Genomic DNA, 12,726 nt, shown 5'->3' on the forward strand with positions numbered 1-12,726 from the left:
TCTGAATTACATTGCACACTTGGTGTTTCTGCATCTATTCTACTGAATTTTGTCACTTTACTTTTCTTCCTTTTTTTTTTTTTCCTCCTTACAGGTGGCTTGATACTATATCTGCACAACCTCTGGTGAGGACAGGGACACACGAGTTTAGGAAAAACTTCCTGGCCAAGAAGAGCTGTGGGAATTCACTACCAGTCTGATTAAAGCACAGGGAGAGGGGGTGGGGGGTGGCAGGCATGGCACAGTGAATTTCTTTTCTTATACTTTTGAATCAATTAAGTCACTTAGTAATCGGGATTGCACTTTCACAGGTTTTTTATTTGATTGCTGTGTGAATACTCATTGCTTACTTTGCTTTTGTTTTATGTTTTTTCTGATACTTACTGAAAGCTCTAAACCCAAATAAATGACAGGTTCAGTAAAAACTCAATCTTGCTTTTGTGTTCCAAAAGCCCATTCAAGGCTTCATAAGCCCCTCAAAATTGATTTTTGGAGCGCTGTTATTTAATCTGCCCTTTACAAAACTTTAATGCCTTGAGCAAATCCTTCTTGCCTTATTCCCACCAAAAGGCACTTTGACTTCACGGTAACCAGATAAATATAAGACAAAAAATGCAGTTCAGGCTGTTCCCCCAGTCCCTAGTAATTCTCTCACTTCTCTATTCTCCCTTTCTCATTATTGAAGAAAGCCTCCTGTGTAAACACTACTTTTTGTGCTCCCATGATATACAGACTTTTTCCCATCACTTGCTTGCTCTCCTCCACCTGCTAGATATGACTCATTAGTTTAGCTTTAGCTTTGCTTCACCTCTTCACTCCCCTAAGAATTGTATTTAAAGTTCATGGCACTGTTCTTATTCTCAGCATACTTTCTCTTTACATACCTAGCGGCACTGCAGATAATAACTGTGTAATGTTCCCTGGGCTCAGCGGCTCCAACTTCAATATTTTCTTGCAGGGTTCAGTCTTTAAAAGGAGGTCTGTGGCAGAGATGGCAAAGGGAATCTGCAGACTAACCCTGGGCCAGGCAATGGACTAATTCAGCCTTCTTGTCCGCTCACTGGCATCTGAACCACTGCCAGCCAGACGAACCTAAAGCAGTGCTCCAACACCGCAGCCCTTGCAAGTGGAACTGGCTGCAAAGCAACATCCACTGCCTTTGCAGGAGGCATCTCTGCACATGATACCTCCTGAGAGTTTGCTGTCATTAGTTTACATGCAAAGGAGAATGCAGAAGGACATCAGTAGAACTGAATGCAGCGAAGTTCCTGTTCTGCTTTCGCTCACTGTGTATGCCTGGCCTCCAGGAGCAGATGGCCTGGATAGATACAAGCTGCTGTTGCTCGATGCTGTTGCTGCATTCAGAGCATTTGGGCCCAGGCTGCAAGGTGACAGGAAGCTTAAAACTGCCCAGTGTTAGGGGTTACACTTACCTCAACCTCCTTGGAAAGAAAAGGGTTCCAAGAGCTGATTTCACTGAAATTTTAGTATCAAATAACTCCACTATCCCCATTACTTTGCCTTTTCCTTGTGAAAAGTTTTCAATGAAAGAAAACCTGCTACTGTATAACAGCTTCCAACTAGAAAGAAACTAGTAATTACAGCTAGATAAAGACTGAAGTACTGGCAGTTAATACTGGCAGCAAGTATCTTGAAGTACTTGGTTCTGCCTTCCACATTATTTATACTGTAATGGCCTTTAAACAATAATCCAGTGGTGATTGTGTTGTCATCCTTCCTCTAATGAAGTGTTTGTCTTTACCAGCTGAACCTTATATATGTTATGTTACATTAATTTTTTTGAAACTGTTCTATAAAACTCAGCCAGCAGAATATTTTAAAAGCTTAAATATCTTTAAAATATTTGCATTAATGTCCATATGGCTTATTCTTTTATTCTTCATTTGTCTGAAGAGACTCATGTGTTGAATGATTGACAGATACAAATTGTAAGGCAGACCTTGGTTTGACTGAAATCAGCAGCAAAACATTCAGTGACTTAGTTTTACCCCAGGGCAGGTAAAAGGCACTTGGAAAGCACTGTGCAAAGACCCAGAGGATTGTGACTCCAGCGACAGAGTGGCTTATGGGATTTTGGCTGCAACAAAAATTTATAAATAATTCCATCTCTGAAAGAAAAAAAGAAAAAGAAAAACAAAAGTAGTTTCTGCTGTGGAACAAATGTCCTTGTGATTTTTAAGAGGCTTTCTCCCACCTATTGTCCTGGTAAAGAGTGTGTAGCAGTTGGATATTCTGAGCAACTGTATGTAGCATGGACTTTCTTCTTGGATCTTGTTTCTCAAACATGGTTGCATTTTAAACTTTTTTCCCATTAAAACCTTTTAACCTTTTTTCACCTTGGGTGGTAGTTTTCCAGAGATGAGTCAAAATACTGGCAAGAGGAGTGTTTAGATAGTATTCAGAATTTTTGGATGAACGTTTTCCAGCTGTTTTCTTATTTCTGAACTGTCAGCGACATTTTGTTCAACGTTTAACACTTAAAATGTAATTTCAGTTGTGCTGTAACAGTAAACACCCCACAAAAGCTGTGTTTTGTAACAGTGAAAGTAGTTATTAATGCAGAGATTTTCAATGTGTTGCTTTTTTATATGCCAAATAATTTGTGTGTATGTATGCATTCAGGACATCAATACATGAATGGTTTTGTAAAAAGTGGCTGGGTTTTCAGCCTGATTTTCAGTTGCTATCCTCTGCTGTGAATGTTGTAGCTATTCTTGACTTAGGCTTCTAAATGATAGGAGAATTATGCTGCCTTCATGTTAGATACACAGATAACTCCTATTACCGAGCTTATGGTGTGTCATAATGATGTCAAAATTACCAGTGAAGAAATAATCATCTCTCTGTATCACCCAGTTCAATTTCTATTGAAGTGTTTGGAAGACCAACTTGTTTCATTAAATACCAGCTATTCAAAAAGCTGAAGCTGTCTTGAATCGTCAATGCTATCACCAACGTAGCACCTTCTAATTATCATGAAACACTCCAGAAATCTGGTCATTGTTTCTCCAATTACATCCTTGGACGTGCAGCAAATAGACTTCGTAACCATATCATAGTAAATGCCTCTTCACATTAAACAACCAAAACACCAAACTTATGACTTAAATCAGTTGCAACGTCCTATCAATATTACAATTTCACTGAGAGAACCAGTACTTTGCACAGGGGTTTTTTTGGGTTTTGTTGAGTTTAGTTTTATTTTTGTTGTGTGTCATGGGTTTTGGGGTTTTTTTTGGGTAGAAATGCAAATCTGTCTGTTAAGAAAAAGTGGCAACACAGGGAAAAAAAACCCCGTACAACAAACCAAACAAAAACAAGCCCTTTCCATTTGGGTTCTATGAATGTTGTACTCTCTGTATATCCTGGCATATGCTAAGCTTTTAAATAAGTGTTTTGAAGTACCTTACAACAGTTTAGCTCCATCTGCCATCCAGTTTTTGCTCTAAAAGTGGCCAGCCGGATAATCTCCCATCTCACGAAGCAAGGCAAACTCCTTTATGCAAAATTTATTGCAAGGAGAAGCAAATTCCTGAAGTCAAATGGGCCAAATAGCTTGTTGACAAAACTGCCAAGGAACATATATACTGACTTTGAAAAACAGAAAAAAATAAACCCAAAACAACACATTCGGTTGCAGCCAGAACACAAAACCACCTGAACAGAATTTTCCACATATGAAAACAAGGAAATCTGGAAGCTGAAGCTATTTTAGGCTAATTGCGTTTTGTTGGGTTTCGGAGGAGCGGTACGTAGTAGCAACTGTGGGAAAACCACTAAATAGTTCTCTGTTTGAACCATCTGTCACGAATATGGGACATATGTTCGCTTTGTTTATTCAGGAGCCAAGTGGAAGCCGATACACTGCGCTCGGCCCCGGCCGAGGGCTGGACCGCACCGCGCACTGCAGGGATGCGGCTCCCGGCTCCGCGGGCGCGGGGCCCGCCCGCCCCACGGCGGCTGCGGAGAAAAACGGGCGGTGCTCCCGCCGCCCTGGGGTCGCAGAGGGACGCCCCGGGCTTCCCCCGCGGGCGGCGGGGCCGGCAGGGGGAGGCCGCGGCCGCCGAGCCCCGCGGAGGGCGGGCGGGGAGCGGGGCAGCCCCGCGGGGCCGCCGCCTCTCCCCGGCTCGCCCGGCTGCCGGCGGAGCCCGGTCGGAACCGCTCCCGCCGAGCGCCGGGGCCGCTCCCGGGGCGGAGGGGGCTCCGCTCTGCTCCGCTCTGCTCGGCGGAACCGGAGCGGCCGCGCCTCCCGCCCGTCCCAGTTTTCCCTGGCAAACTTTGGCTGCCGGCAGCGCCGCACGCACGGCCCCCCCCTCCGCCCCGGCGGCAACGCTCCGCGCAGCCTGCGCGGCCCCGCGCACCGCCCCGGCCCCGGCGCGTCAATAAAGTTGCGGTCGGGAGGGTGGAAGAAGCGAATTGCCCCGGGGGCTCGGGAAGCCGTGGCTCGGGGCTGCCAGCGGCTAGCCCCGGCTGCGGGTCCGGGGGCGGGCGGGCGCTGCGGGTCTCGTGTGTGCACCCCCCTCCCGCCCCCCGTGCGCTCTCGGTCCCTCCCTGGGAACAGGCGCTGCCCACCCAAGGAGGCGACCGGCGCTCCTGCCCCGCTGCCGCTCGCTCACTCACACACGCTCACACACAGACACACACACATATACCCGTGCGTGCGCCTCTCGCTCCCGCACTGGAGTCAGTGCTTGTGCCTGCAGGTTGCTCAGACCTGAAATCTAAAGGAAAAGCTCAGCGTTTGCGTCGCTGCTCCTGCCGCCGGTGGTGGTAGCGGTGAAGAGGAGGGGGGTTGTGGTTTGTTTTTTTTTTTTTCTGCTTGGTGGGTTTTTTTCCCCCCTTGAATTCAATGGATCTGAACTTGGAGCCTTTGGACCTCGGCGGTGTTGGAATATCTACATGCTGATCATCTTTGTTGTGATACATCAAGTCGTTTGGGGAAACCATCCGAAGACAGCAAGATGTTTCTCGTTCTCTTGTACTTCGCTTTGCCCTTAGTGGGTAAGTTGCTGGTGCCTGATTTCGATTTGCACATCGCTTCATAAAGCAGAGCATAGGGTTTATGGGACTGGGAGCCTGATGGTTGTCAGTTTATTGTTTAGGCAGAACAGTGAAGTTTCCAGTAGTTTTTATGGCTCTGCCTCACATCAGTTAGCCCGGTCTACGTTTAAAGCTTTGTGAGGTTGCAGACTTCGGTACTTGCCTGTCTAGCCTCTTATTAAATTGGGTCGTCGCAAGTTACAGGGAAACTTTTCATTTAAATAAAATAAGGCTGCCTGGGGAGGGTGGGGGATGACAAGAGCCAGCTGAAGGATTACATCTTCACCTGAACCTGGCAGCATGCCCGACTGGTAGTGGTTTGCAGCCCAAACTGGTTTCCTTTCCACAGGAGAGGTTTGCATTTCCATCCGCATGTGTCTGAGGGAGCATGACGGGGGCACGATGGAGAGGAGAGAGTTAATGCAATTTGCTTTGTTCTCCTGCAAAAGCATCATACGTGGAGAGAGATGGGGAGGGGGGGAAGTAACAAATTCTACCTTTATACATATAGAATAAGAAAAAATGTGTACAGCCTTTAAAAAGTGACTGACGCAAAGACAGGCTAATATCAATCAGTGAGGATACTTACCTCCCTCAGCGGGTTTTTCCTGGATGTAAGTGAAATAACAGCAAAGCTCTTGTGGAAAGTGAGGCTGAATATTTAACCCCTCAGTTAAAATCTGGACTGGAACGCTGATTTGTTTCACCAAAATGGATCTATGGAATAACAAATACTTATTTTGTCAGGCACATTAACCCCTCTGGGTTTTCTTTCCTTTTTGTGTTTCCTCATAAATCAGCCATCAGGGTTAAAAAATACTGTTTCCTTGGACTCCCCCGAAAGTGGATCTAAGCCCATGGAAACCCTGTGTGCATTTTCCTAAGGTGTAGCATGAAGCCAGGAGGTTTGCAAGGTGCTGCTCCTGGGGTTGGCTACATGTGCTGCGTGAGGAGGTGCCCCGTGCTTCCCAGATGCTTCTCTGGAGCTCGGGTAGAACCCACCCTCCTCCCTCAAAGAGCGTGTGTTGGTTTGTGTCTCCTCTCCATAGATGTACTTTTGTCTGCAGAAGTGAGCGGGCTGCCTGGAGGGGACCGCCTGGACTGCGTGAAAGCCAGCGATCAGTGTCTGAAGGAGCAGAGCTGTAGTACTAAATTCAGGACACTGAGGCAGTGTGTAGCCGGCAAAGAGAGCAACTTCAGCCGGACCACGGGCCTGGAGGCGAAGGACGAATGCAGAAGCGCCATGGAAGCTCTCAAGCAGAAATCCCTGTACAACTGCCGCTGCAAGAGGGGCATGAAGAAGGAGAAGAACTGCCTGCGCATTTACTGGAGCATGTACCAGAGCTTGCAGGGTACGTGGCGAAGCGCAGAACCCCCAGTGCAGGGTGCGGGTTTGCGCCTGCCCCTGAGCCCCAGCCGGGCTCTGACCCCGCAGCTCTCATTGTGCTCGTCAGCTGCCGCCCGAGGAGCCTCCATCCGCCCCCAGCGCAGCTGCGGCTCCGGTCCTGGGCTGGGAATGGACAGCGAGAGCTTCCTCCAGGGGACCCAGCTGACCTTTCTAAACCACAGTCAAAAATAAGGGCACTAGCATGTGCAAGAGCCACAAAAACAGTAATTTGGAGACATTTTCTTAATAATATTAAAACTCCTTAATTAGGACTCACCTAACAAGACCACAGGGCACTGGGACTAGTTTCTTAGCTTTTTTGGTGAAAGTTAAATATAATATGAAGAGGAGATTGTTTTAAGTAAAAGTTTATTTTTTCCTTTCCTGTATTTAGTAGCAGTATTCCCTGGACATGCTGAGGCATAAAAAACCCCAAAGTTTATGGGTCCTAGAGCATGTAGATGTGCCAGTTAGAAGGGATATGACAGTGATTGACTCAGGACTCCTCTGCTACTCATATTCATAAGGCAAATTTCCCTTAGTCTGCTGAGAATAGTCAGGTCCTCATATGAGACAGCATTTTTAGCCCTGTTTTGCTGTGGCCCAGGAGTTGAAGGTGCAGTCCTTCACTTCAGTGTGCTTTTTCTTTTTTTTTTTAGTTGCTTTTGCAATAAGGGAAGTAATCCCACATATCCATATGTGTTAATGAGTCCAGACATATATTTTTGCTAACTGTAATAATGGACATTTTGTGCATCATAAAAAGCTTCTCTTCCAACATCATCTTGTTAGAAGTGTTTTATACCAAAGATGCTAGTTTTTGGCTGTTAGCTGAGCTGCTCTGGAAAAGAGCTCTGCTGTTAATGCTGAATGTAGAGGAACATCCTTGCTACAACTTCTCTCCCACTGGAATGAGATGGGACAGTCCCTGTGATGTCACAGGCTGTCTTTGCAAATTATGACCTTACCCAGGGAGGAAGGAGAGAAAAGATCTGTGACAGGGACAGTCAGCTCCTTTAGGTGTTTCTATAGCTAATTCTTTGAGAAGTAGCCATATAAACTTTTTAAATGGATTTAAGGGGAGTACATTTCACTAAGTAAAAGTAAACAAGTAATCTTACCCCGAATTCTTGTATAAGAAAAAAATGCAAATATTTTTTGTCCTTAGGAAATGACTTGCTTGAAGATTCCCCTTATGAGCCAGTTAACAGCAGACTATCAGACATATTCAGGCTAGCACCAATTGTATCAGGTAAGCAGACTTAAAATTCTTTAACTGATACATGATTTTATAATTGAATTATGGAACTTTCAAGCAGTACTCATAACTAAAAAGAAATTATAATGGCTTCCTGAATTTAGGAAGCTCATGATATAGTTGCACAAAAGAAAAGGCTAATTGGTTTTGAAGTGAAAGAGTGCTTGGCAGGATGGCAATTTGTATTCTTTTTGAGTCATTCTTGACAATAAATGCTAAATTTTCCTGTAGGTGGCAATCTGATTCCCTGTGTTCCCAATTTACAAATCATTTCCTTTTTGGGAATTTGGTCAGTGCAAGTTACCTCCTATTGACTTTACAGAAATCAGAAGATATATCTTTCAAATGTTTGCATAAGGGAATGCTTTCTAGTTTCATACAGTTCTGTAAAAAAAGAAAATTCAGAATTAAGGCTTGTCTTCTTTTCTGGAACTGCTGCCTTTTTAAAGAGCCTGTTCACAACTTTCTTCCTCCTTTTTCTTCCACCTCCTTGCCTTTTTTCTTGTTGCTGTGTGGCTGCCTTTCAGAACTTTTTTGTGGTATTTTGAATAGGTTGCTTGGCGATTAAACAATGATGTTTGTTCTTTATCATCCTAAATTATACTCATTTGGGATCATATTTATTGAAAATATGGTTTTGGGGGGCATTCGCTGGTGTTACGGATTGGAATTTAATTTCTTTTTAGGAGTTTTAGAAAATCTTTTTTGAGGATGCAGTCTGTACTCTGGTCTTCCATTTCTTTAGCTCCATAAAACAAATCAACTATGCATGGTACAGTGTGTAAGTTGGACAGTGCTGAAGCTGTACTTAACTGACAGGTTCTGGATAAGCATTAGGAGGTACCTCTTTAAAAGAAAGAAAAAAAAATAAAAGACCAGAGAGAGTGGCTTGACCAATTTTTAGCTGTACTTACACTTTTTAGGACTCAAAGTCCCATTAAAAGCCAGGGGGACTTAGATTGTTAAGTATTTAATGGTACAGATTTTCAAAGGCACATAGACACATAAAATGTAGATAACTGCCCATTGGGATTTTCAGAAAGGACTAAGTGATTTAAATAGGCGTTAGATGCCCAGGCAGTTTTGAAAATTCTAAGTGCTTAATGCATCTTTAGGTGTCTTAATGCCTTTGAAAATTGTCCCTTTAGTCACTTTTCAATATGTGACTTCAGATCCTTATGCCATACATCTTTTGAAAGCATTGTCTTATTTGGTGAGCCAGCCTGCTGGAGAAATAGTAGAGAGCAAAGATAAATCTCTGAAGAATCTTTATTTCTAATACTTTTTATTGCTTAAAACTCCAACTTAATATAAAACCAAGACAAAATCAGTGCAGAGGAGTTCCAGGCTGTTTTCTTAAAGTTTATGATCAGCCTGCCTGGGGCCAAATTCTAACCTACCTCAGCAGTTTTATGATCTGCAGAGAAATACCCAAGCTGCTTTCTTCCTTTCTGTTATTTTTTTTAGATTCCCCATTTACTTGCAGAATAATTACCTTAAAGATGTAATTTTCATGTGCCTGTTCTGTGTGACAGTGAAGTAAGACATAGTTGCCAACAGGTGTCCATCCTACCACAGTTAGGTCTCATTCTGTGTTACCAGTGCACCCCAAATTGCTGCTCCCTTGGTCAAAAATTTCAGGCTTACAAGGATGGGAGGCCTAGAATTCACAGTGAGCAACAAACAGAAGTTGTCATCCAGTGGAAAAACACCAGTATTTGAAAGTACTGTCAGCTGAAAGAGAAAGATTAGCAAAAGCATTTTTCTTATTGTCATGGTTACTATTGCATGCTGTATTCTTTAAAGCTCTTCAGTCTTACAGGTTTTTTGCAGAGCTCTGCAAATACAACACAACTTGGTAAAATCTGAGTAAAACGAACAAACAGAACAATCCCTGTTCAGGTAGCATTGACAGGTGTTTTGTTACTGGTGTTCTGCTAATCTGGACATTGTATTTATAAATGTTGCTGCATTGTTCACTCCCATTAAAGTTACTTGTGTGTAATTAAAATCAGCAATTAACCCTTTCATATCACAAAGCCCATTCTGTGGTACTGTGGGATTTGGTATCTATCGAGTAGAATGCTCTTGCCCCCTTTTGTCTTTATTTTAAATAGTATAAAATAATCACAGTACTTTTCTTCTGTGGTATGTAAAAGGGGAAGTCAGTGGCTGAGATGATTGTTTTGTGTCAGATAAGTCTTTTGTAGTCTACATAAGCCTAACAAACGAAGGACAGCTTTTAAAACCAGTTAAAGTTGATGTAATTCTATTTTGATAGATGTTAAAAATTGCTTCCCCTATGGAGACAGGAGGCTGCAGTCTCTAATTCAAGCATCAATGTGTTGATTTAGAAAAAAAGTCAGGAATATATTGCTAAACCTGTTACTAAGTTTGAGTCTTCCCAGTTGAAAGACTGGGCTGTCTTGTTTTCTGTTTTGGGTTTGAATTTTCTTTGTAACTACTGTGTCAGACGTGGTGCTTCTGCCTCAAGGGTGTGAATTTCTTCCTGTTAATCAGCTCTTCAAATTGTTGAAGATTTGTGTGTTTTGGAGGGTAACAGATTTGGTTTAGTTTTTATGATGTAAAGATTTTGCTTAAACAGACATTTTTTCCTTGAACCTTTACCATTTTAGAGAGGTGAAAACGTTTTAAGGCCATTGACTTCTATCACAACTACAGTAAATGCAAAATCTGTTGATTAGATTTCAGAAGTGAGTTTCACACTACATTAAGGAGACATGCTTGAATTAGTAACTTCTTAAAGCTATCTGTGGCTTTTTACTATCTGGAGAACTGTTTGCCTCTTAAATTTGTAATTTATTTGTCATTGAGCCTTGCAACTGGAAGATAATGTTATTATTTTGGTATTAGCTGATACAGTGTAGTGGTCATCTTGGGCACATTGTAAGAAAATACCGTGCATAGAAAATGTAGCTGCACATACCTGTAGAAATACTTAACAAAGTGATGTTTCTGAAATGTCTCTCATTTCAACACAAAAGGGAGAGCCACCAGATCTGAATAAAATGCCTTAAGCCACATCTGTGAAGTGGTGTAAGTAGAAAAAGTGTTAAAAAGGCTTGGCTATTTAGATTAACGCTTTTAGGGTGACAAAATGCTCTCCTCCCATGGATTCACTTCTAAGTTGCCTGGTTGTTCATAGGCTTATTATGTCATCGTTATCTTTGTGAATCTTCTTTCTTTTACATCCATTACGTTCAGAAATAATCTTGAAAGAACAGGCTACATAAATCAGAACAGTTGTTAAAATGTGGGGGTTTTGCTGTTCATCTGTGGAGAATTGGTTGGTTACATGCTGCTAGTTAGGCCTTGTTTCTAGTTTGTAAAGCACAGGACTGGTAGAAATTAATTATTTTGCCAGTATTTCTTCTTAGTGTAGTAAATTGTTTTTGCAAAGTGCCTTGTGCATCGTTAACAAGTGAGAGAAAGAAAATGGCTTGTATGATTGCGTGTCAAAGGGACTCTTCCCTGATTCTGCTGTTCTCATTAGAGGCTGCCTGATCTAAAAAGTCTGGGCATCTTCTGTCATAAAAGGTGTGCGGAAACTTATATTTAGAAATGGGGATATTTTATATTTATTACGGTAAACTTCTAAATTAAAACCAAGAACTCAGTAGACAGCACAGCATGTTGGGTTTCTTGCTGGAGTGTATCATTCCACATTAGAACACAGCACATGAAGTTACAAGGTTTGATTTGCACACTAAGCTGTAAATGCAAACAGAAAGAAAATGTGAGGTGGCTTTTTACTGTATATACAAAGTTGAGACTGTAAAATTCGTCAGTGCTGGAGTCTCAGGAGTGCGTGTGTGCTGGTGGCTATTACACTCTTTCTGTCAGGTGTATGAGGATGGCTCTGGGTCTCCCTCTAGGATCTCTCCATTGCTCAAAAGGAGAGGAGGTTGATCAGTAGTTTTCTCACCTTCCTTGGAGTTTTTCAAAGTCTTTTGGGCATCTTGAATAATTTATTCACAAATCACTAAGTCGATTGCAGGGAAAGTACGAATCCAGTGTGCAAAACACTCTATTGGGGATGTGACAGACTATTATAAGGGAATAGTCCCCTCTCCCCAGCATAAAACCTGTTCTGAGTATTGATGGCCACTATTTGCCTCCTCCCTGTTACATTTTTCTTCTCAGGGATGGGGTACAGACATCACTGAGAATGAACTGCAGATGTTTCCTTGGAAAAGTTGCCATCAGCAAAGGTGGAGGAGGAGGGTTGGGGCTTTTCAATCCAAATTCCCAGGATTCAGAGAAATAGAGCTTCCTTGTCTTCTCCTCATAGTTTCTCTTCCTGCTATTCTGTAAAGAGGGGCTGTAGAATTAGAACAAGCTGTGTCATAGTGATTAATTTCCCCCAAACCTTCAAAATCCCAAAATTCTTTTAATCAAGAATGGAGTGTTTCCCTATCCAGTTTTGTAATTCTTGATCTGATGTAAGAGCTGTGTTCTGGGTAGCAGGTCCCTGACACTTTAATTATTATTTACTTCTTTTTTTCCTACCTGGTAAATGACTTTTCATTTGTAGAATCCATGTATGGCATTTTTTAGATTGTTTATCAAAAAGATAAGTTAGAATCTCTCTCCTAGCCAAGGCATTCACTGCTTTTTCCTTTTGGGGTTTGTGGCATGTGGATTAGTGGCTTCTCCCATGAATTAATACTGTATGACATCTCCAATTCCTATTGCCCGAGGCCTCTAATCCTGTTTCTGTTCCTAAATCTGCGTGCATTTCAAATGCCATGTATTTTTCTAATTTAACACTATGTCTTTTTATGAAATTGCTGTAAGATTGTTTGAGATGCCACTTTTCTACAAAGGCCACCTAATTTTAAAAATATTAAAAATGTTGATTTCTCTTGACACTTAGCAATGCTTTTATTAGGTCTTAAACCTCCATATTGTTGCTGCTTAGTTAAAAAAAACTGAGATACTTCGTATTAGTTACCTTATACGTACACCTGAGTTGATAAACAATAAACCAGATCTTATT

At 42.4% G+C, this 12,726-nt stretch overlaps 1 protein-coding gene across 1 annotated transcript in view; it reads left to right on the forward strand.

Annotated features, from left to right (window-relative positions):
* Positions 1–4,432: 4,432 nt before the first annotated feature.
* Positions 4,433–12,726, forward strand: part of GFRA1 (GDNF family receptor alpha 1) — a 138,786-nt gene continuing 130,492 nt past the window's right edge. The window contains exons 1-3 of the mRNA XM_032116508.1: positions 4,433–5,022; positions 6,111–6,413; positions 7,617–7,700. Of these exons, the coding sequence (XP_031972399.1) occupies positions 4,983–5,022; positions 6,111–6,413; positions 7,617–7,700 (427 nt within the window). The 5' untranslated portion in view covers positions 4,433–4,982. The remainder of the gene's footprint in view (positions 5,023–6,110; positions 6,414–7,616; positions 7,701–12,726) is intronic.

The sequence above is a fragment of the Corvus moneduloides genome, chromosome 8 (assembly GCF_009650955.1).
Source record: "Corvus moneduloides isolate bCorMon1 chromosome 8, bCorMon1.pri, whole genome shotgun sequence".
NCBI classification, from domain to species: domain Eukaryota; kingdom Metazoa; phylum Chordata; class Aves; order Passeriformes; family Corvidae; genus Corvus; species Corvus moneduloides.